General features: G+C 43.5%; 1 protein-coding gene across 1 annotated transcript in view; it reads right to left on the bottom strand.

The window, feature by feature from the left end:
- Window positions 1–23,826, bottom strand: part of DNAAF11 (dynein axonemal assembly factor 11) — a 67,620-nt gene that overhangs the window by 20,465 nt on the left and 23,329 nt on the right. The window contains exons 5-11 of the mRNA XM_052652050.1: window positions 21,061–21,287; window positions 17,192–17,209; window positions 15,734–15,925; window positions 13,963–14,040; window positions 10,497–10,562; window positions 7,385–7,454; window positions 6,482–6,577 (exon numbers count right to left, since the gene is read on the bottom strand). Coding sequence (XP_052508010.1) covers window positions 6,482–6,577; window positions 7,385–7,454; window positions 10,497–10,562; window positions 13,963–14,040; window positions 15,734–15,925; window positions 17,192–17,209; window positions 21,061–21,287 — 747 coding nt within the window. The remainder of the gene's footprint in view (window positions 1–6,481; window positions 6,578–7,384; window positions 7,455–10,496; window positions 10,563–13,962; window positions 14,041–15,733; window positions 15,926–17,191; window positions 17,210–21,060; window positions 21,288–23,826) is intronic.

The following is a 23,826-nucleotide window of genomic DNA, read 5'->3' as shown; positions in this document are numbered from 1 at the left end:
TGAGTCTAACCACACATTTAAGAAAATATATCAAAGGACAAGCATAAACTCTCAGAAAATCTGACAGGGAATAATTCTACTCAGAATAGAAACTAAAATCGTACATACAGTGAAAGTGAAAGTCACTCAGTCATGTCCGACTCTTTGCTGGATTCTCCAGGCTGGAGTACTGGAGTGGGTAGCCGTTCCCTTCTCCAGGAGATCTTCCCAACCCAGGGATTGAACCCAGGTCTCCCGCACTGCAGGCAGATTCTTTACCAGGTGAGCCACCAGGGAAGCCCAAGAATACTGGAGTGGGTAACCTATCCCTTCTCCAGCAGATCTTCCCGACCCATGAATTGAACGGGATCTCCTGCCTTGCAGGCAGATTCTCTACCAGCTGAGCTATCAGGGTAATGGATAACATTAATTAACAGTAACATGAGCGCAGGGTGTATTATGCCCAAAGTGGTCACCTAGGCGTTTTACATATGCATTTATATAATCCTCAATACAACCTTTTGAGGTGTGACTGATCATTAATATCATTGGATGGACAAGGAATCTAAGGCACAGAGGGATAGATAATTTGCTCAAGATCATGCAGCTGTTGAGTAGAAGTATCAAGATTTAACCCAGGTTCTCTGGCTCCAGAGACCATCTCTTTTCACTGTCTCTAAATGGTAACAGCAATAAAAATTCAAATGGCATTCCTGGAGGCAGAACTGGATGAAATTATTTGAAAGTTAACCTGGAATAACACACATAGAAAAATAATGAGGAAATGATTGAGGAGCAGGAAGAGTAATTCGGGGAGATTCTTGTTGTAAATATTAAGATGTATTTTAAAGTTGCATTTAATGTATTTACTTGCTCAGTAAAAATTTATTGACCACCTACTCTTTGTCTGGCTCAGTTCTAGGTACCAGTGACACAGTAGTAATAAGAGCAGACAAAAGTCCCTATTCTCATGAAGCTTAAATTTTTGTTGACGGAGACAGACAAAGAAAGAAACATTTAACTACATGACTGTCCAGTGGTGATACATTCTTATGAAGAAAAATACAGCAGAAACAGAGGATAGAGAAACTGAGGTAGGGAAGGGGAAGCCTGCTAAATATTGGGATCAGGAAAGAACTCCTGGTGAAACAACACTTGAAAAAAAAAAAAAACCCAAAAGAAGGGAGAGAGCAGACCGTGAGGATACCTGGGAGATTGGCATTCTAGCAGAGAGAACAGCAAGTACTAAGGACCGGGGTAGGAGGATGCTTGTCATATTTGTGAAATGGCAAGGAGGCCAAGGTGGCTGGAATAATGAGAGGGCAAGGCGACAGAAGATAATGTCAGAGGGATCATGGCAGGAGAAGGTTCTTGGGGCGATCTTGTTTTTAACTCTGACTAGAAAACATGACTTGGTCTGATGTACACACACTGTAAAATGATCATTTGGCTGCTGTGTTGAGAAAAGGATTAACAACTCTTCCCCAAAGAAGAATAGTGGATTTCTGGTAAACGGATGACACCTTGGGTCCATGTTTCTTGAATGGGCATACCTAATGGAATAAATGGAGACAGGCACTGGAGACGGAGATTCTTTACACGGACCCCCAAAGCTAAGACTAAGGAATAAAACAGTGCTGGAAACGAGCAGGAAATGCCACTGACCCGTGGAGCAGGACTGAGAAAAGCCTCATGAGACGCGGAATGCTTCCTCTTCCTCTATTACCTGGGCAGTTGACCTCCTATTCTCTAACGTCACTTTCTTTCTTTCTTTTTAATTTTAGTTATCTTTGGCTGTGCTGGGCCTTCACTGCTGCTCGGGCTTTCTCTAGTTGCGGCGAGCGGGGGCTACTCTTCACTGCGGTGCGTGGGCTTCTCATCGCGGTGGCCCCTCCTGTTTTGGAGCACAGGCTCTAGGTACTCAGGCTTCAGCAGTTGTAGCTCTCGGGCTGGAGAGTATGGGCTCAGCTGTGGCCCACGGGTTTAGCTGCCCCGCAGCATGTGGAATCCTCCCAGACCAGGGATCGGACCCATGTCCCCTGTACTGGCAGGCGGATTCCTAACCCCTGGACTACCAGGGGAGGCCCCTAATGCCACTTTCTGAGAAAGCCAGAGTACTTTTTCATCCACAACCCCAGCCAACTCTTCCAGCTAAGGTATCAACCCTTGAAATCATAGTGGAGGAGATGGCCTTCCGGGAGGTGCAGGACCCACAAGTTAAGTTATAATGATGGCCAATGGAGATGGGAACTCTGCAGGGAATGGTAGGGATTGTGATGTCTGGGTATTATACCAACCCACAGATACAGACTCGGTACCAGATGTTGGGAAGCAGCTCTTATCATGGAGCTAGCACGAGATAAGAGCCTTTGGGTGTGGTGCTGATTTGGGAGAACCCACCAGCAGGTCAGCAAGGGAATATTCAGCCACGACCCCTGTGACAAAGAACAGATGTGAAACTTGCCTGCTTATCAGCACCCAGTCTGTACAGACCCAGCCTCATTCAAGGGCAGGAAAGGGAAAAAGATCCATTTGACATCTTTGACAAAATGCTGAGTGAAGTGGCTAATAAGAAATAGTTGAGCAGTTTACGGGTTCCATCACAAATTTTGCATCCTTGAAAAAATGTATACAAAGTTCATTGCTGCATCTCCACAAACACAGTTGGAGTCGTCCCATCACAGACATCATCAAATAGATTAGCTCTTCACAAATAATCTTTACAAATACTATCACAAAGAAGGAACAACTAAACAGCAAATTTGATCTTCTTTTCATTAATTTACAGTATCCAAGTATTATAAACTACCAAGGTCAATTTTAGGTATTTCCTGAAGTACTGAGTTATCACTTAACATATTAACAACACTGTTTCCTATGAATGAATCAAAAGTATACCTAAGTGTCTACTTGATTTTTATGCTTTAAAACTCTAAGAATATGCCTCAGTCATTATAATGCGGGTCAGACCGACAATTCCTAGACACATAAGATGGTTCAGTGGGTCAAACTTCAGTACTTCAACTGTTTAAATCAATAGGAACGATGAAGATGCTAATTGTTACTAATACTTATTTTCAATAGTAACCATAAGTGAAGCTAGAATTTTTATTTTTAACTTTCGATGATTTTTTTTAAGAAAAAAGCTTTTATTCTTTGAGTTTAATAGTCCTTGCAAATACCTAACTCATAAATGAAAAACAACTAATTCTGGGCAAGTAAATATTCCCCAAAGGTTGATTTTATCGACTAGCTACCTTTTAGGGGGAATAATGACAGAGGTATATAAAAGAAATTCTAAAAGGCAATAATTATTAGTTAATAATTTAATAACAATTTCAAAGGACTAATGAAAGGGATAGCTTGACATCAATGTTACTTTAACATAGTAGTCTAAAATCTTCTTTTTAAGTCTTTACTGAATTTGTTACAACATTGCTTCTGTTTTTTGTTTTATTTTTTCTTTTTTCGTTTTGGATTTTTGGCCAAGAGGCATGTGAGATCTCAGCTCCCCAACCAGGGATCATACCCACACTCCCTGCATTGGAAGGCCAAGTCTCAACAACTAGACCACTGGGGAAGTCCCTAAAATCTTAAAAAGTATGTATCTCAAAGGAAAAAAGTGCTACTCAGTTTATTACTGAGAAAAAAAGAAACCTTCTAATTCTTTCTGTATAAATTATCCATCTTCAACTAAGCACTTCTAGAATGCTTTTTCTCCAATAAGCCATTTTTTATGCTTTGCATATATACTTAACATGAAAAATTTAAACTGATATAAAAACAGAAAGGATAATGGAAATAGAATGCTGCATTTATTTAAAAGATTCATGGGAAAAGAGCACAGAGGTCTTCTGATCAATGGCCTGGCACTCTGTAATAGGTACACAAATTGCACATCTTGATTTTCTTTTAGGAAACCAGCGATTACCTTTTAATCTGTGGCTTCTCACAATGGAAATTTCCAAAAAAAAAACCCCAAAAAACACAAAAGAAAGAACAGTGCTGATCACAGTGTCATTCAAATGTCTCTGTCGAAACACCAAAGTAATTGAGTTATCTCTTAGATTTCCCTATAGGATATTCTAATCAGCACAGAAGCGTTTCCTTCATTTGTTGTTGTCAACAAGGACAATGAGATTCTTATAGTCGTGTTTGTTGTCTTATTGCTTGACAACAAATTGTATTTGCTGTTTTATGGCCTCAGAGTAAAAATACATAATTGATTACTCAGAATCAATCTGTTACAAAACTGGCTTTGGGATAATAAAGGATTAGTAAATCATTATAGAAATCTTATTGGTTAATCAAGTTTATAATTTCTGTGTCCCCCAGGCCTGTTTTCTTCCTCAAAAGAACCTCCTCTTCCCCCTTTGAAACCTGAGTGACTGGGGCAAAGCTGACCCCACCCTCAGCTCAAGGCATAAGACTATCGTTGTTGTTTAGCAGCTAAGTAGTGTCCAGCTCTTTTGTGATCCCATGGACTGTAGCCTGCCAGGCTCCTCTGTCCATGGGGTTTCCCAAGCAAGAATACTGGAGTGGGTTGCCATTTTCTTCTCCAGGGGATCTTCCCGACCCAGGGATCGAATCCGTGTCTCCTGCATTGCCAGGCGGATTCTTTGCCACTGAGCCACCAGGAAAGCCTATGGCATGAGATGATAGTAACCAAACATAAAATAATAGGAATGAAGAAAGGATGACCATCTCTTTGACCAGAGATGTTCCACTGTCCACAGTCAAGCTCATCAAGATTTGTTGGACTCTTCAGCTAAATTGACCAAATCAGCGAAGCGGAGTTTTTATTCCATGGTGATAGGAGAGGGCCTTTCTCTGTGTCTTTCTCTGATTCTCCATCTTCAAGCAAGGTAAGAACAAGAAATCAAGTCACCTTAGTTACTGCTAGTGCTCAGGTCAGGAAGGAAGCTGGCTTAAGGACAAAGCTACATCAGAAAGGGTCTTAACATTCCCTTGCCTGAACCCTCTCTACTTCCATAGGTAGGAATGCTTCTTTATGGTGAAAGCCAGTTTTGTTTGGGGTTTCCTGTAGCTTGCAGCATGAAACATCCTAACTCATTCACAGAGTCTGTATTGAGGAATCCAAACTTTCTGTACAGACAAATGATTTTTTTTTAAGTTTAATTTCCTTAAGTTCTTTCAGGGTTGTCATCTGTCCCTGTTAAGCCTGTTCTGGCTTCTAAAGAGCTTCTGCCTCAGACATTCAGCTCTGAGATCAAGGTTAAGGAGTCTGAAAGCCAGGTGAGGGGAAGCTGTCAGTGTTCAGAAGTCAGCCATATCTAAAGGACACGTACTTCTGCTCTCTATGTCTGTGAGTCTATTCCTGTTTTGCATATAGATTCTTTTACATTTTTTTCAAGACTCTATATGTAAGTGATATACAGTATTTGTTTTTCTCTATCAGACATTTAGCAGAAGAGGGAGGAGGAAGGACAAATTAGGAGGATATCATTAACAGATACAAACTACTATCCATTAAATAGACAAGCAACAGGGATTTACTATAAAGCAGAGTTATATTCATCATTTTGTAGAACCTATAATGGAAAGTAATTTGCCAAAAAAAACCCAAAAACAAAACCTGAATCAATGCTGTACACCTGAAACTAGTACAATATTATAAATCAACTATACTTCAAATTTAAAAAACTGGGAAAAAATACATATACAACACTTCTCCTCTCAAACAAAAGACAGAAAAGAGTTTTAGTTAAAATACTATCTAGTCTGTTTCACAAAAATAATACAAAAAACAATAATGACATCAATGTTCACGGAGTGCTCACAGTGCTATGAATTTTATGTGTATTATCTTTCTTTGTTGTTGTTATTCAGTCACTAAGTCATGTCTGACTCTTTGTGATTCTATGGACTGCAGCATGCCAGGCTCCTCTGTCCTCCATTGTCTCCGAGAATTTGCTCAAATTCATGTCCACTGAGTTGGTGATGCTATCTAACCATCTCCTCCTCTGCTGCCCCCTTCTCCTTTTGCCTTCAATCCTTCCTAGCGTCATTATCTTTCTTAAGAGCAATGTTAGGAAACAGAGGCCCAGCGTTAGGTTAATAAGTGGCCCAGAGTCACAAAACCAGTAAGCTCAATATTTGGAATTCAATCACATTTTTTTTTTTTTAAATTTTTAGGGACCCAAGGCCTATGTTAGGTAGGCCAATACATATCCTCTCAAAGTTATCTGTAAGGAAAGCACTGATTGCCATGTGACAGACACGCTCAGTGGATCCTGTGATCCATACCCCCAACTCTATCCCCATTCTAGGCTGAGAGGCAGAAGAAGGCTGCAGAGACAAGAACTGCTGGCAGGAGGAGTCAGCTGACCTTTGTTCTCCTACCTGACCTGGAGTGAGAAGATTTTCTGGCTCTCTCAGCCAAAAGGACCTTGATCAGAAGTCATCAGGAGCCCTAGTAGGTCAGGTTCCTTTAGGAACAAACATATTCAGACTTGAGATGGATCAAAATGGTGCTGCCTACCTTGGGCATGCAGACAACCAGGTGCCCTGTGGTCTGAGATCTTTTAGCAAAACTGCTGTCAGGTTTGACTTCTGCAGGGAGGACGAGCTGAAATGGCTGAGAGTAAACAGGAAGTACAGACAATGAGTGTATATTATACGAGGAAGTTCCTTTAAGAGGTATTTTTGTTACATAGTTAAAATTCACCAATCGTTAAAAAAGTCTAATTAGACTTATTAGGAAAAAAATAATATATGGGGCTATACTCCATAGGTACAAACTATTTTACCAATTTTAATGAGTGGTTTGCAGAATAATTATCAGTCATAAATCACGATTGGTCCAATCATGATAACATGGCTGATAAAGCACTCATAGATAAAACATCCTATCGTAAAATCTCGACATATTTCCATTTTTAAAGTCTTTAGGCTATCTCACATGAATGCTTAGAACTGGCAAAACACACTGTTTCAAAAATGATAAAATTACAGTAGGAAAAGCGACCCACTTCAGCATTCCGGCCTGGAGAATTCCATGCACTGTACAGTCCGTGAGGTCACAGAGAGTTGGGCACAACTGAGTGACTTTCACTTTCATGAATGAAACCATTGACAATTTTAAATGTGTATAATATTGAAATATAATTTCAAGCACAGGCTACCCATATAGACCATCTTATCAGGTCTGGGAAAATGCTAACTAAATAGATACAGGTTAAAAATACTAATTTTACAAAGGTACACCATGGTCAGCAACCGTTTCTGCTTAGTACCTCTCCTGTTGTAAAATTGTGTGTCTAAAAAAAATAGCACTGAGTTTCTCTTTTTCTATTTTAAAATGGCTTAACATTTTTTTTGAGGCAAGTTAGTTAGGTTTTAGGCTGAGTTCTGCAATAGTAACAGCCTACAGGGTCACACTTACCTTTCCCTTGACCATCACTCGCACGTAAGTTGGCTGTACATCAACATCGATTAAAGAGGTGTCCATATACCTTCAAAATTCAACAATCAAGTCTTGTAATTCTTCAAAGACATTAAGTTTAAAGAAGAGCAAATATAAAGTTGCACTTATGGGGCCATTTTAACTGAAGAAAGTTCATAGTTTCCATGATACACAGATCTTAGAATATCCATCTTAAATTAATCCCCAGATCTCACAGGAAATCCAATATATCAGCAATTTCATTTTTAGACCCACAAGTACACTTGGCATTGATTGCCCCTCACCCCAAAATATCTGCGGCCTGAAATACCAGAGGTTGGCAGAAAAAGGCTTGCCATGCTCTTTCATGAATATTTTATTTTAAGCCCCTAAAACCGATGTGAATAGCCAGGGATGCTGAATCCACTAAGCTCCTGCTTCCTTGGGGTTCTGTTCTGTTCTATTTCCCCAGCAGTTGTGCGGCTGTCCTTACACGACCATCCTGGAAGGCTGGTTCAGCTTCTCCCCCACTAGGAGTGTCCTGCCCAGAAAGCCCAGCACCCCAGCTCCCCCCCAGACCATGACAGTGACCCCATCGTTTTCGACTCCACAAGAGGGGAAAGGTTTAGATTCCATACCGCTCTTTCAAATGAGAAGTTTGGCCAAATGGTTATTTTTATACATGTCAAAATACTGATTGGGAATGTTTGAAAACATGGCAATGACTCAAAACTCACAAACATTAAGTGAGGCAGGTAGGACAGATGCAGGGTGAGGGGCGCAGGCTCTGACCACACAGACTCGGGAGGACTGACTCCCCTTCCCCTCCCCTTGATCATCTTGGAGCACACGCCTTAACCTTGCTAAGCCTCTGTAGTCTTACCTGTAAAATGGGGATACAAATAGCGCCTGTTTCCTAAGATTGCTTTACCACAGTTAAAAAATGCAGTGTTGGGCCTGGGCCTAAGGGGTCACTTTCTGACTTCTGCAATTACTGTGTCTACTTTGACAAGACTCACCCCCCAACCCACCTTGGGTAATTCCAGGATAACAAGCCCTCCCAAGTCACCGGATTACTGAGAGGTTAAATAAGACAGAGCATACAGCAACATCCCTCAGAGAGACAAACGCCATTATTACAGTGTAAACGTCATCGGTAACCATTCATTCCTTCAGTCGCGCTGTTATTGAGCTCCCGACAGGTGTCAGGCGCTGCTTTAGGTGCTGGAGATACAAACAGGGAGGAACACACACAAGCTTCTGCCTCAACTTCACAGTTTTCAAACTACAAGGAAATTTAGAGTTCGTCGGGTGGAAATCAAGAAGCAGGGCGAGATGGAAGAAGTGCTGGGGCAGGCAGGTACTGGTCTAGACTGGATGCTTGGGGTGCGCAGACAGGCCTCTCTGATAAAGTGACATCTGAATGGAGGCCTGAAGGTCATGAGGACACCTAAGGTGAGAGTGACCCAGGCAGAGGAAGACGCCTGCACGGAGGCTCTGGGGCGTCAGACCTGGGGTGAGAGTGACCCGGGCAGAGGGAGCCGCCTGCACAGAGGCCCTGGGGCGTCAGACCTGGGGTGAGAGTGACCCGGGCAGAGGGAGGCGCCTGCACAGAGGCCCTGGGGCGTCAGACCTGGGGTGAGAGTGACCCAGGCAGAGATGGGCGCCTGCACACAGGCCCTGGGCGTCAGACCTGGGGTGAGAGTGACCCAGGCAGAGGGAGGCGCCTGCACAGAGGTCTTGGAGGATCAGACCTGGGGTGAGAGCGACACAGACAGAGGGAGGTGCCTGAACAGAGGCCCTGGTGCGTCAGACCTGAGGTGAGAGTGACAGGCAGAGATGGGCGCCTGCACAGAGGCCCTGGGGCGTCAGACCTGGGGTGAGAGCAACACAGACAGAGGGAGGCGCCTGCACAGAGGTCTTGGAGGGTCAGACCTGGGGTGAGAGTGTCACAGGCAGAGATGGGCGCCTGCACAGAGGTCCTGGGGGGTCAGACCTGGGGTGAGAGTGACCCAGGCAGAGGGAGGCGCCTGCACAGAGGCCCTGGGCGTCAGACCTGGGGTGAGAGTGACCCAGGCAGAGGGAGGCGCCTGCACAGAGGCCCTGGGCGTCAGACCTGGGGTGAGAGTGACCCAGGCAGAGGGAGGCGCCTGCACAGAGGCCCTGGGGGTCAGACCTGGGGTGAGAGCAACACAGATAGAGGGAGGCGCCTGCACAGAGGTCTTGGAGGGTCAGACCTGGGGTGAGAGTGTCACAGGCAGAGATGGGCACCTGCACAGAGGTCCTGGGGGGGTCAGACCTGGGGTGAGAGTGTCACAGGCAGAGATGGGCACCTGCACAGAGGTCCTGGGGGGTCAGACCTGGGGTGAGAGTGTCACAGGCAGAGATGGGCACCTGCACAGAGGTCCTGGGGGGGTCAGACCTGGGGTGAGAGTGTCACAGGCAGAGATGGGCACCTGCACAGAGGTCCTGGGGGGTCAGACCTGGGGTGAGAGTGACCCAGGCAGAGCGAGGAGCCTGCACAGAGACCCTGGGGCATCAGACCTGGGGTGAGAGTGACCCAGGCAGAGGGAGGCGCCTGCACAGAGGCCCTGGGGGTCAGACCTGGTGAGAGCAACACAGATAGAGGGAGGCGCCTGCACAGAGGTCCCTGGGGTTCACACCTGGGGTGAGAGTGTCACAGGCAGAGAGAGGTGCCTGGACAGAGGCCCTGGGGCATCAATGGGTCTGAAAGGGCTGGAGAAGCAGAAACACCAGGCATGTGGATCCCGAAATGAGCAGTTGGGTAGAGGGAGTGAGCCGGAGCCTGGCACCTTTGAGCACTGAGGCAGATGGCTGAGTGTCTCTGAGTGACTGCAGCAAGGAAGGGTGGAGGTGACACGGGCTGGTGGAGCGAGTGTCACAGCCAAGGAGAGCTGGGGTGGGGGTGGGGTGGGGAGAACAGCAGTCAGGATGCAGGTTCCAGGGGCAGGAAGCGAGTGCGGTAGGTGAGACCAGGCAGGACTCTGGACGCGATAAAGAGGCTGGTGTTCACGTTTCAGAACTCAAGAGACTGTGACTGAGAAGGAAAACAGAAATGCCACCCTTTAAACACATGGTAAAATATCTTTACCTATACACGGCCAAGTCCAGGACGATCTGGTTACGCTTTTCATCATCTTTCAAAGTGAAGTCAAGTCTAAGGAACAATCCATTTAGGGGGAAGAAACAAAAGGATGTTTTTAGCAATACTTGATAGATAACCCCATCCCAATATTAAAAGGAAATTTACTAGTAACTATATCCTCATCTTCAATGGCACACTTATTTTGGTGGCTGGTCAATAAAATGTCAGAGTTTAACAATTTCAACAGAAGCCTACAACATATTTATAAATTATTTCTGTTTACATGGTTTCCATATGAGAATCTTAAACTAGATACAAAAAATCAGCATTGGTGCAGAGACAGAGACATCTGGTGGTTAAAGTTTTCTTCTCCCTTCTTCATTCGGGTTTGTTAGAAGCAAACTGAAACGCGGAATTATTGCCGGAGGACCACATGTTGCATCTGCTTGCCATTATCCAGCACACGATTCCTTCATTTTTAAACAGTTTTGTCTTTTTTTCTTCTTTCATCGGTTACCTTTCCACTTCCCCAGAAATGCTGCCTGTGACCCATCACCTCCATTTTACAGGAGAAGAAACAGAGGCTCAGAGGGGGCTGACATAGCCAGGAAAGAGGTCACATGAATTTGGGAGGCAGGATCTCAAAGCCCCAAGTCTTTTAGCTGGACTGTGAGGTTGAGTCCTAGGTGTAACTTCCATACCGCCGATGCATTGTTCAGAATTACCTGGTCAATTTCATTCTGAGTATTTCAGTTATCGTCGTATTCTCTAAAGTACATAACCCAGCGATGTTAAAGAATGCAGGCTAAATTGTTTGGGAAGATGTACCACTAGCCCTCAATTTGCTGCCAGCTGGGGGTCTGCTCGTGGTCGCTCTCACTACTTCCAGCAGCCCTGAGGGGGGCACTCCTTCGGGTGCACAGATGACCCATGCGTTTTTGATCTCATCTCTGGGACTTTTATTATAGGTGTTTTCTTGTCTGCCTTGATTGCTTATTGCCCCATTTTCCAGCCAACAACTTAAACTCTCCCTTCACGAATCTATCGGAAGGTAATTTCAGAGAGGTTTTCTGTATAGCCCATGGGGTCGCAAAGAGTCGGACACGACTGAGTGACTTTCACTTTTTCTATGGCAGACACTGATACTCACTCCCCGCTGTCTGCTCCTGCTTTACCCGTGGTAACAGGACCCCTGAGCTGAGTGATGAATACGGCTCTGCAGGGTGGAGACCACGTTCCCCAGCTTTCCTGGCTGCTGGATGAGATCATATGCTTCAGTTCCAAAGGAAAATGTTCATCTTTCTAGGAGCTTTCTTTAAGAGGGGGACTGAGTGCCCTTTCCCACCTTTCCCCCTCTCTCTTCTGCTGAGTAGAAGAGGTGGTAGTTGGCCAAGAAATGACCATGGGGAGCACTCAATGACTTACTGCAACTGTCCAGGGAAGAGTAGGCTGATGTCCTCTAAGCGGGTGGTGAGGAGGTGAATGAGAAAGGGTGGGATTCTGGTAATTCTGGAGGAAGAGCTCGTGGGCTCAGTGATAACATGAGAGAGAGAAGGATGGAGGACGAATCTGAGGTATTGCTCTTGACCCCCAGTGGACGCTCATCCCCAAGCCAGAGGACACCGACAGCACGCAGGCTCTGATGGGAAGTGGTCGTGGGTGTGGAAGCAAGGACGTCTGCTTTAGTCAGGATGAGCCTACCACGCCTAGCTTATGTCCACACAGGATCTCAAACAGCTAACTGAATACACAAGTCCCGAGCTCAGGGAAGAGATCAAGTCTGCTTGTGAGGAATGAAAACGTCTTTCAAGCCATGGGATTTGCTGAGATCTTGAGAGAGCGGATGAGGAAAGAGAAGACAGCTGAGGAGCTGGCCCCAGAGCATTTAGGAAACCAGACAGACAGGGGCCAGCAAAGCAGAGAATGATGAGAAGGCACGAGGGTCAAAGAATCAGGAGCAAGGGGAAAACAATGCTTCGAGAAGGAAAGGAATGATCAGTTTGGTCAAATGTGTTACATTGAGCACATGGCTGAGACTTGAAAAGATGTGACTGAATTTAGAAATGTTGTGAATGCAGAATATAAAAGTGATGGGACTGAAGAAGCTTCAGGGGTCTTACTAGGGGCACAGAGAGTCCAGAGGGTTTCCTTCAAGCCCTGCTGTAGGTTGAAAAGGGACTGTCTACCCACTAGATTTTTAAGTTTCTTGAAGGCAGAAATCTGTCATATTCACTTCTACATCCCCAGGGCTTAGCATCATGTATTCATGCCTGCTGGATAAACAAGATGTGTGTTGTGTGTGTGTGTGTGTGTGTGTGTGTGTGTGTGTGTGTGTGTGTGTGTGTGTGTGAGGTGGGGTTGGGGTGAGATTACAAACTTGATCATGGACACCACTAGAATCAGGCAAGCACAGGCAAGTCAGACACACCACCAACTGGCTATGTGACCTTGTGTGAGTCATTCACCTCTCCGCTCAGGTTCTGGACCTGTGAAGAAGAAATATCGCCTGTCACGTCTGACTGCTGCGAAGATGAGTCAGTGACACCCAGGAGCGATCAGGGCCGCACCACCTCTATCATGGTAACGGCACAACAAATGAAACGGTCAAAGCAGACATTCTGAGTAATGAAATGAAGCCAACAAGACTGAGTTCACAGGCTTGTTGATCTGTGTTTTGACTACAAAAGGCCTTCTCTGCCTGCTTTCTAGTTTTAATTTAAAAATAGCTAGATACTACTATGGGCTTCTCCAATATTTTGGCCACCTGATGCGAAGAGCCCATGCATTAGGAAAGACCCTAATGCTGGGAAAGATTGAAGGCAAAACTGAAGGGGGCGGCAGAGGATGAGATGGTTACACAGCATCACCAACGCAGTGGACGTGAATTTCAGCAAACTCTGGGAGACAGCGGAGGACAGAGGAGCCTGGCGGGCTATAGTCTACAGAGAATTGGACATGACTTAGCAACTGAACAACAACAAAAGATGCTATTATACATGAGGCATATTTTCCCCTCTCATCAGCTCCACTGAGGAATTTATATCAATTTCTTGTCTTAGCTCTCGAAAGTTCTGCAGATGAGTTCCAGAGTATAAAGTAGGTGTACAGGTGATCAGGGTTCTCAGCTAGCTTGTTCATGGCAGAGTTTTAAAAATTAAAAAACACAACAATGGGGCACTTGAAATTTTCGGGGAAAAAGTTGTACATAATCCAAAGTTTCAGGGGATACAGAAATAACTAAGATTTCCTTATGTCTAGATCACTTTTTGTATGCTGAGAGAGTGGAATGTAACATTATGTACTTGAAAACATAATGCCACTCTGCTTTTAAATATGCACAAAATGACATTCTCGTTAGGTTCTTCTGGTTTATTCAGAGTGGTCAGATATCTGAGCAAACGTGCCCTTGAAGCCATGGTATGACCAATACCACATGTTTTGCGTCTTCACGTCTCTAGTTTATCCCACTTACTTGGGTTCATTCACGTTCAGGGCCCTCCCGTCCTCAGTGACCAACATCCTGGGTGGCTTCACTTTCTTCTTCTTTTCACTTAGTATTGGGGGTGGTGGTAACAAGGGGAAGGGGAGAGAAAAAAAGTACACAAAGATAATATAAAAGCAATTAATGTGTGAGACAGTTTCAGAAAAATTAATGGCATATTCGTGAATACATCAGTTCACTGTGATGAGGTCCGTGGCTGGGGGCTGACAATCGAGCCAGATTGCTGTGTGATTATACCCATATCTGTAAGGCGCAAATGTGACCAAGACAATTTGCCAGATCATTTGAATGGGGGAAGAAAACTCCTTTTCATGAAATAGCCATGAATGTTTAAATGAGTCTATTTTATGCATGATTTACTCAGCTAACTGTCAATTCTCCATTTGTGTATACAGCTTCTACTTTAGCTAAAATTATAGTTTTTAAAATGCCAAACAGAACCTATTTTATAGAAATAAATATACCAGTACATAAGGATCTATGTGAAAGGATGCCTATCACAGCATCATCTGCAAAGGCAAGCCTCTGGAACCACTGTGAATGTCCATCAATGGAGGAATAACTGGACTGACTGTGGTACGTTCACAGTATGAGATATTGTGCATCTATTAAAAAATGTGTTCATTCTTTACTAAAAAGTCGTCTAAAAAGTTGTAGAAAAGTGTTGATGATGATTTAGTGAGAACAAACATATAAAATATAAGTCCATTTTTGTTCTTAAAAAAGATCCCGAATCCCACATTTGCAGAAATCATTCATATGATTGTAGAGGTGGGCTGGACCCAAGCCTGCTAACGAACTCTCGTTACCATGAAGGGTAGGGACAGGAGGAAGGTGAATGGAGTAAAGAGGAAAAATTCATGGAATAACATGAAAGAAAATGTAGGATGCAAATTATATTTATTTAGAACATTTGCAAAAAATACATAAAAACTTAAAAGAGGCATATATGGACAAGTTCTAGAAGGTCAGATGGACAGATGTGTTAAAACGACAGAGCTACAGGCGATTCTTTGCCTTAGACTTCTATTGTTCTTTTAATAGAGATTTTGTGTCAGTTAACTTTATTTTGTAATAGACATTTATTCACATTTTTCTGCACTGTAACTGGGTTGCCAGGTCCAATTAAGTTCACGTTTCCATGAGCTACATTGTTCTCCACAGTGAAGCGAAAGTCCCTCAGTCGTGTCTGACTCCTTGTGACCCCATGGACTGTATGCAGTCCATTGAATTCTCCAGGCCAGAGCACTGGAGTGGGTAGCCTTTCCCTTCTCCAGGAGATCTTCCCAACCCAGGGATCGAACCCAGGTCTCCTACATTGCAGGAGGATTCTTTACCAACCGAGCTATCAGGGAAGCCCTTGTCCTTCATGACCCTGGGCAATTAAGGGCAAACATCTCAGAAACTCATTAGATGGGGTAGACACAGCACCTGAACAGAATGACTTGGAGGACTGGTATCTCTAAACCAGGCCATACTATTTGACACCTTTAAAGTTGTTAAAAAGCTAGGGACATACAAACAAAACTCTACCTAAAATGCCATGATTCACAACAACCTAAAGAAGGTAGTCTGATATTAATAAAATGTTAGTAGATACGTGTCAACAAAAAGCTGAAATTAGGAAAAGCAAAGTCTGTGTGTGATAGCTAGCACAGATTTAACACAGATGATGGATAAAACAATGTGCAATCATGAAAATATATTCTATCACTCTTAATGATAGGAAAAAATGGAATACCTTAATCTTTCTTGGTCTCTCCGCTGTTTTTCCATATGTCTCAGAGTTTCCAATCTAGATTCAGGAGTGTACAAAGAGGGCTTATTCCAGAATTCCAGGTCGTCTTCTCTGTCATCTAATTCCTTCCCCTTACGCTGCCTTTCTTGTATTTCTGGTACCTGGATGTAGTCTTTACTCTCTTCAGAAGATGGACTAGGGACAAGCACAGGACACATCAAGACCAATAAGGGACATCTGAGTTTCATCCTGAACACTGCCCCTGAAATACCTTATGTTATTTTTTTTTTAATACATTATCTTCTAAGCTTTGAATAACAAAATGTGTCTGAAAGAAAGCCTATCCGAGCCAAGTTGGAGAAAGTGCCACAGCCCTGGGACAGGCCCACCTTACCCACCACCAGGAATGCTGCAGTAATCAGATCCAAGGATTCATAGACTGGGCTGATATGAGTCATCTGGGGAGCTTCATACACAGTACGGATCTCTAGGCTCCCACCAGAGTCTATCCTGTCAGTTTGGAGGGGTGCCTAGGACTCTTGCTTCACAATATGTCATTGGAGGTTCTGATGACGAGACAAACTCAGGGACCACGGGGCCTTGGTAATCAATCTTTCAGTCTTGCACCCTTCAATTTCATCCTTCACACTGCTCCCAGAGGAATCTTTCTTAAAAATTTGATCATGTCTTCCAGGTTCTTTAGGGGCTTCCCTGGTGGCTCAGACAGTAAAGGATCTGCCTGCAGTGTGGGAGACCTGGGTTCGGTCCCTGGGTCGGGAAGATCTCCTGAAGGAGGGCACACCAACCCACTCCAGTATTCTTGCCTGGAGAATCCCATGGACAGAGGAACCTGGCTCAAAGAGTCAGACATGACTGAGGAACTAAGCACATTCCAGGTTCTTTAATGATTCTCTATCTCTAAAATTCTTCAGTGGGCTATATGACATTGCCCATGGTACGGCCTCTATCTACTCCATTTTCGTGGGTGACTTTGGGTTTTGTAGCTTTACATGGTAAGGGCTTCCTTGGTGTCTCAGTGGTAGAGAATACACCCACCAATGCAGGAGACAGGTTTGATCCCTGGGTCAGGAAGACCCCCTGGAGAAAGAAATGGCAACCCACTCCAGTATTCTTGCCTGGGAAATCCCATGGACAGAGAATCCTGGTGGGCTACAGTCCATGGGGTTGCAGAGTCAAATGCAACTGAGTGACTAAACAAAAACAGTATGAGAATGCTCTCTTTTTCATTCATGTTTTGTGGACTGTCAGAGAATTAAACGATGTCTCCATAAGGCATCAAATAATTATTCTATGACAGTCAACATTTATTCAGCAAGGATTCAGCTAGTATTTATTGAATGTCTTTCTGTGTGTCAGGCGCCAGAGAGACAGAAGACTGTTCCAGAAAGAGAAGGACATCATTCGAGCAGTACACAACAGGTATAGGCTCTCCCCACTCACCTCTCCCTAAAATTTGCACTGTTACAAAATGATATGAAATGAAAACAAGTACAAGAAGCCTTTAGTACCAGGACGGCAAATGGTAAGGACTCATTAAATGTTAGATTTTGTTATTATTCTTGTTACTGAAATGAGATAACACAAAATGCTCATTTAGTTGACCTTCAAATAAAATGCTTTCAAAAGGACAGACCAAAATATGAATTTTAAAGAGTAAATACAGAATATACAGTAAAATTCTGCTTAAACACCTTACGTATTATAAAATGCAACTGGACAGTTTAATAAACAAAATAGTGCAAATTACTGAAAATAAATGCTTTGTCATATAGCCATGGTTCTTTATGGTACTGAAAAAAGAGGGGGGAATCTATAATATTCTACAAGATTTTAGTTAACCATCACTGAAATCGTTAGTTTCATTCTCATTAAGAATTTTTGTTTGGCAGACTCACAGACACAGAAAACAAACTTATGGTAACCAGAGGGGAAAGGTGGGGTGGGGGATAAATTAGGAGTTCATGATTAACATATGCATACTATTATATAAACAAGGACCTACTGTGTAGCACAGGGAACTATATTCAATATCTTGTAATAACCTATAATGGAAAATAATCTGAAAAAGAATACACACACACACACACACACACATATATATATATATTACTGAATCATTCTGCTGTATGCCTAAAACTACACAACATTATCAATCAGCTATATTTCAATAAAAAACTGAAAATAAAATATGGACAAGGTGAGTTTATTCTAGAAATTCAAGGATGGTTTAATTTTGAAAAATTTATCAATGTTAATTCAACACATCAACAGAAAAACATGCTTATCTCAATAGATACAGAAAAAGCATTTAACAAAAACCTAGTATCCATGATGATAAAAGCTTTTCATCAACTTGGAATAAAAGGAAACTAACTCAACTCTTCAGAAGCCTCACAGGAATCACTATACTTAATGATGATGAATTGGCAACATTCTTTTAAAAGTCGGGAACAAGATACAGATACCCATTCTTACTGTTGCTATTCCACCCATTACTGGAGGCTTAGCATAAAAAAATAAAAAGCAGAGGTAGAAGGATTGGAAAATTTTGTGAAGTTGCTATTTTTTTTTTAAAATGTGTTTTTTCTAAGTAGAAAATACAGGATAATCTACAGACTGACCACTGCATCTTTTTAAAAAGTTCAGCAAGACTGCATGCGTGCTAAGTTGCTTCAGTTATGTCCAACTCTGTGTGACCCTGAGGACTGTAGCCCTTCAGGCTCCTCTGTCCATGGGATTCTCCAGGCAGGAATACTGGAGTGGGTAGCTGTTCCCTTCTCCAGGGGATCCCCTGACCCAGGGATCGAACTTGTGCCTCTTACGCCACCAAGATTTCTTAATACTGTTTACCTCTATATACATCAGAAAGACCCAATAACAAATCAATCTTTAAAATCTCATTCTACAAGATACTTAGAAATAAATCTAATAAGAAATAGTGTAAAATCTTTAAAGAGAAAATTATAAAAACTTACTGAAGGATTCCGAAGGTCTAAATAAATAGAACTATCCCAAAGTTCAGCAAGGAAAGAATCAATGTCCTGAAGGTGTCAACTTTCCCCTTATGAACATATAAACTCAATGCAATTTCAATCAAAATTACACTAGGGATTTGGGGGGAGTTTGAAAGCCTGACTCTAAAATTCTTACAAAAGAGTAAAACAGAGATGAGAAGTGTCAAGATGATTTTGAAACATGAGAATATCTCCTAGCAAAAATCAAGATTTATAGAAATTAAAACCATGTGGCAGTACTCCCATGGAAGAATCTAGGGAGCCCAGAAATGGGCCCATGAATCACAAGAGCAGGGAATATAATCCAGGAAAAGAATGGCACTTTAATAAATGGGGCTGAAAGAGACAATCCTGTGCGGGAAACGACTAGCACCCTACCCCAAAAGCTAACCCCGGATAGATAGATATGACATTAGGATATTTAAAATTTTCATAAATAAGATCAAAATGTATAAAATAAGTTTAGCTACATCAATATGTCTAAATTCTAGAAAACAAAAGCTCTTATTGAAATTAAAGACAAGTCACAGACAGACTGCAAGAAGGTATTTGCAAACCTCATAACCACTAAAGAATTTGCATCTAGAATACAAAAGAGCTATAAAATAGTAAGAAAAAACCTTATGACTTATTTAAGATAGGTGGAAGTCCTGAACAGAAGAAATCTAAATAGCTAATAAACATATAAGAAGACATTTAAGATACTGAAACTCACTTTTACTTCTAGAAATGCAAATTAGAATATGAGATGCTATTTAACAGCCAATGTGATTGGCCAATGTTTTAAAAACCACATTATCTACTATTGACAAAAGATTAGGAACTCTCCAACGCTGCTGATATATGAGTTTAAATTAGTACACTTTAAAAAACAGTTGGGCAATGCATATAAAGTTGAAAAGATGTTTACGATTAATATGCAGCAATGTCACTGCTGAATACATACTACAGAAACTTCCGTACTTGCACAAGGAGACGTGTGCACCATTGTGTGAAAAAAAAAGAGAAATGGAAAACCACTTACACAGCCCCCCAAAGAGGAATGGCTGCATCAGGGCTGATCTTCAGCTGACCCTCCTCCTGCCTCACTCCTTTCCTCCTTCTCTTCCTCCTTCCTTCCGATGGTCTCAAACTAGGGCCACAGATTGCTGGAGCTGGTGCTTATTCTGATCTGTCGGGGCCAAAGAATTACTCACTATCAAATATTTTGAATGCCCGCTCTGGGATAAATTGATTTATTCAGGCGATGGAATTTTATTCCACAGCTAGAATGAATGAACTCATCTTACATGTCTTCATATGTGTAAAGAGCAAAAACACAATACTGAATGAAAAGCAAAGCTGTAGAAAGATATCATTCATGCTAAAAAACAAACAAACAAACATAAAACTGCTCTTAGTTAAGTGCTATTAAGAAGTACATAATTATGTGGGTAAATATATGATAATACAATGGGATCGACATTATACCAAACACTACTAAAGTACTGACTTTAGAATGGTGGATGCCACAGGATGAAAGGAGGAGAGGGATGGGGGAGAAACACTGAAGGAGCTTCTCTATTGATATTCTATTTATTAAAAAAAAAAGAGGCAAACATGCCAACTATTAACATTAATAAGTGTGGGTGGTGGCGCACACAATAGCTATAGCTGCCTATTTATTTTTTTTAACATTTATGTATATCTGAAATACATTATAATTATTATTTTCCCAAGTTTAAGAGATTCTGTTATCAAAATATTGAAAGATTTCATTGTATGGAATCAAATCAACTGAGTAGTTGCAATTCCCTCAAAATAAGCAAGCATGAAAAATTCATGTTTGTAAAAATGACCAATTAGGGGCATATTAATCACATTAAAAATGCATTCATTATATAATTCACAAAACAGAACATCTTATGCAATTAAAATTGCTCAATGTATAATAACATGATTTGCATTTAACTTTTCTAAAATATTCCTACTTTATAAATCAAAGTATACCTGCTATTTCAGCTTTCCTGTGCATCTTTCAGAGAGATTTGTCTGAGGATAATTTTAGATGAGAATTAAAGCTGCTAGTTTATAAAGGCTTCCCCCTCCACCCTCTCAAGGGAAGAAAACCTCACCAAATGGTCACAAACAATGGGATGATCATACATGGTCTTCCCCAAATTTCACATCATAATTTATTCTTCAAATCAATCACTGGACTCTAAGTGGCACTGTAAACACCTTGAGAAGAGACCTTTTTAACATAAGTTTTGCTTTTAACATGAGTTAACCAGAAAGGACACTCCATTTACCCACAGGGGAGCACTGATGTCCACGTGCCGGTGTCCGTCAGAGCCTGTGTGAATTCTCCCCGTCTCGCCTTTGCTTTCCTCCTCCTTCAGTTTCCTCTGAGCCTCTTCCTTGTCCTTGGCTCGCTTAAGACAGTAAGCTTTCTCCTGCTCTCTGATTTGTTGTTCAACTACTGGGAAGTTCTGTAATGCCTGAATCCTTTCTGAACGCTCGATTTCTTTACCATCCAACCACTGGAACAACAACAGCAAAAAACCAGCCAGCACAGTGCATTTATCCAGAAGCTGCAATTTGAATCAGCCCCAAGAGGACTTTACTTGCAAGACTAGAAATAATAAATAATACACCTTAGTGATACGGAGTTGAAAGCAAAGTAATTAATGGGAAATTTCAGGAACTTTGATCTAAACCAGTGTTTTACTTCACACAATTAATACAGTTTGCAAAGCATCTTTACTGGTAATAACAATAGGTAGGTCTTCTGTGGAAACTGATTATTAATGACAAGCTCTCAAAATACATTAATTTTGTAACTGCTCATTGTGTTAAGAATTTCAATATCTCAGGTGAAGTCCCAAATGCTCTCTATGAGAAAGGGCCTTGTATATTACACAAAACTGAGCTCTAATGCGAGTGGGCCCAGGAACCAACCCACACCTGGATCTACAACTTGTAGCTTTCAGAACAATGAGATAAATTCCTGATGTTCAAGCTACCCTGTTTGTAGAACTTTGTTATCATAGCCCTAGGAAATAAGACAGCTGTTAGGACAACTCTTGTCAAAGTAGATAACAAGCTTTCAATGAAATGGTATGTACTGATGAATCCATTTGCAGGAAGGAATGGAGACACAGATGTACAGAATGTACTTGTGGACACGCTGGGGGAAGGCAAGGGTGGGATGGACTGAGAGGGTAGCATTGACACATATACACCACGGTATACACAGACAGCCAGTGGGGAGCCAGTGGGGAGCCAGTGGGGAGCCAGTGGGGAGTCAGCGGGGAGCCAGTGGGGAGTCAGTGGGGAGCCAGTGGGGAGTCAGCGGGGAGCCAGTGGGGAGTCAGCGGGGAGCCAGCGGGGAGCCAGTGGGGAGCCAGCGGGGAGCCAGTGGGGAGCCAGTGGGGAGCCAGTGGGGAGTCAGTGGGGAGCTAGTGGGGAGCCAGCGGCGAGCCAGTGGGGAGCCAGTGGGGAGTCAGCGGGGAGCCAGTGGGGAGCTAGTGGGGAGCCAGTGGGGAGCCAGTGGGGAGCTAGTGGGGAGCCAGTGGGGAGCCAGTGGGGAGCTAGTGGGGAGCCAGTGGGGAGCCAGTGGGGAGCCAGTGGGGAGCCAGTGGGGACCCAGTGGGGAGCCAGTGGGGAGTCAGTGGGGAGCCAGTGGGGAGCCAGTGGGGAGCCAGTGGGGAGTCAGTGGGGAGCCAGTGGGGAGCTAGTGGGGAGTCAGTGGGGAGCCAGTGGGGAGCTAGTTGGGAGCCAGTGGGGAGCCAGTGGGGAGCCAGTGGGGAGCCAGTGGGGAGCCGGTGGGGAGCCGGTGGGGAGCCAGTGGGGAGCCAGTGGGGAGCCGGTGGGGAGCTGCAGACAGCACAGGGCGCTCAGCTCAGTGCTCCGTGATGACCTAGAGGGGTGGGAAGGGATGGGGCAGGGAGGCCCACGGGGGTGGGGATATGACTGATTATGACTGATTCACGGTGTTGTAGGGCAGAAAGGAACACAACGTTGCAAAGCAATTTTCCCCCAATTAAAAAAAAAAGATTCTGAAGTTTATCAGCCTATTTTTAAATACCAGTAAACACATTTATGAGCACTATTTTCAAAGACAGGCTGTTGCCTGTTGTAGCAGCTGAATCCCAACAGTCTTTCTGGAAGGAAAGACTTGACCTGAGACCTGCACATTAACCCAGAGAGAAGCAGGGAGTGTAGTTATTGTGAGAATGGTGGGCTTTTAGGCTCAAATCCCACTGGGGCCACTTGTCAGGGGTGTCACCTTAAACAAGGAGCCCCAACTTTCCAAGGCCAGGCTTCCTCATCTCAGGATGCTTCTAATCCTCTCCCTGCAAGGGTCCAGGGGCATCAGAGATGCTGTGTGCCAAGCCCCTGGAACAGCCCTGACCCATGATTCAGGCTCCTGTCTGGTGGCTCACACACTCCTAGCCTGACACTGCGGGGCTGACCAGGCCCAGCTGGGCTGACAGCCCCACACCCTTCCTGGGACAGGGCGCATAGCATCCCGGTCTCTAAAATTCTGCTTCTCATCTGTTCATTTTTTCAGAAAGTGCTTGTACAATGATGACTGGCCTGGGCAATGTCTGAGCTACTATATCACTCATTCTAAATATATGTTTTAGATTCAATTATCTGAGTCGCTTATTCTTTTAATCAAAGACATTTTACATTGGGGAAAAAATGTATTCTATTAATCTAGCAATTTTGCCTACACAAAAGACAGTAGTCTAAACACAAATGTCCTCTGAGGATGGAGGAGAAGGCCTGGGAGAAAGCCAGGGCCTCCACACGTTCCCTGTGCAGAGGCAAAATGCTGCTCCGGCTGCTGGGGGCGCGGGTCACCGAGAGGATGTGACTGCTGGCCTGCGAGCTGGACCTGGGCGATCACAGGCTCCTCACCGCTCCCCTGTCCTGCAAAGTATGTTCTGCTCATTGTTCCCACACTAGGAGCTGTTCCAGGGGCACAGCCTTGAGAGAGGAAGGTTCTGTTGAGACCCTCTGGACTGAATCCAGTTAAGCCTCTCTACAAACCTGTGAGAGTCTAGCTGGCGG

This window comes from Budorcas taxicolor, chromosome 14, assembly GCF_023091745.1.
Source record: "Budorcas taxicolor isolate Tak-1 chromosome 14, Takin1.1, whole genome shotgun sequence".
NCBI classification, from domain to species: Eukaryota; Metazoa; Chordata; class Mammalia; order Artiodactyla; family Bovidae; genus Budorcas; species Budorcas taxicolor.
The sequence above is the reverse complement of the archived record's forward strand: the minus strand, read 5'-3'. Positions and strand labels throughout refer to the sequence as shown.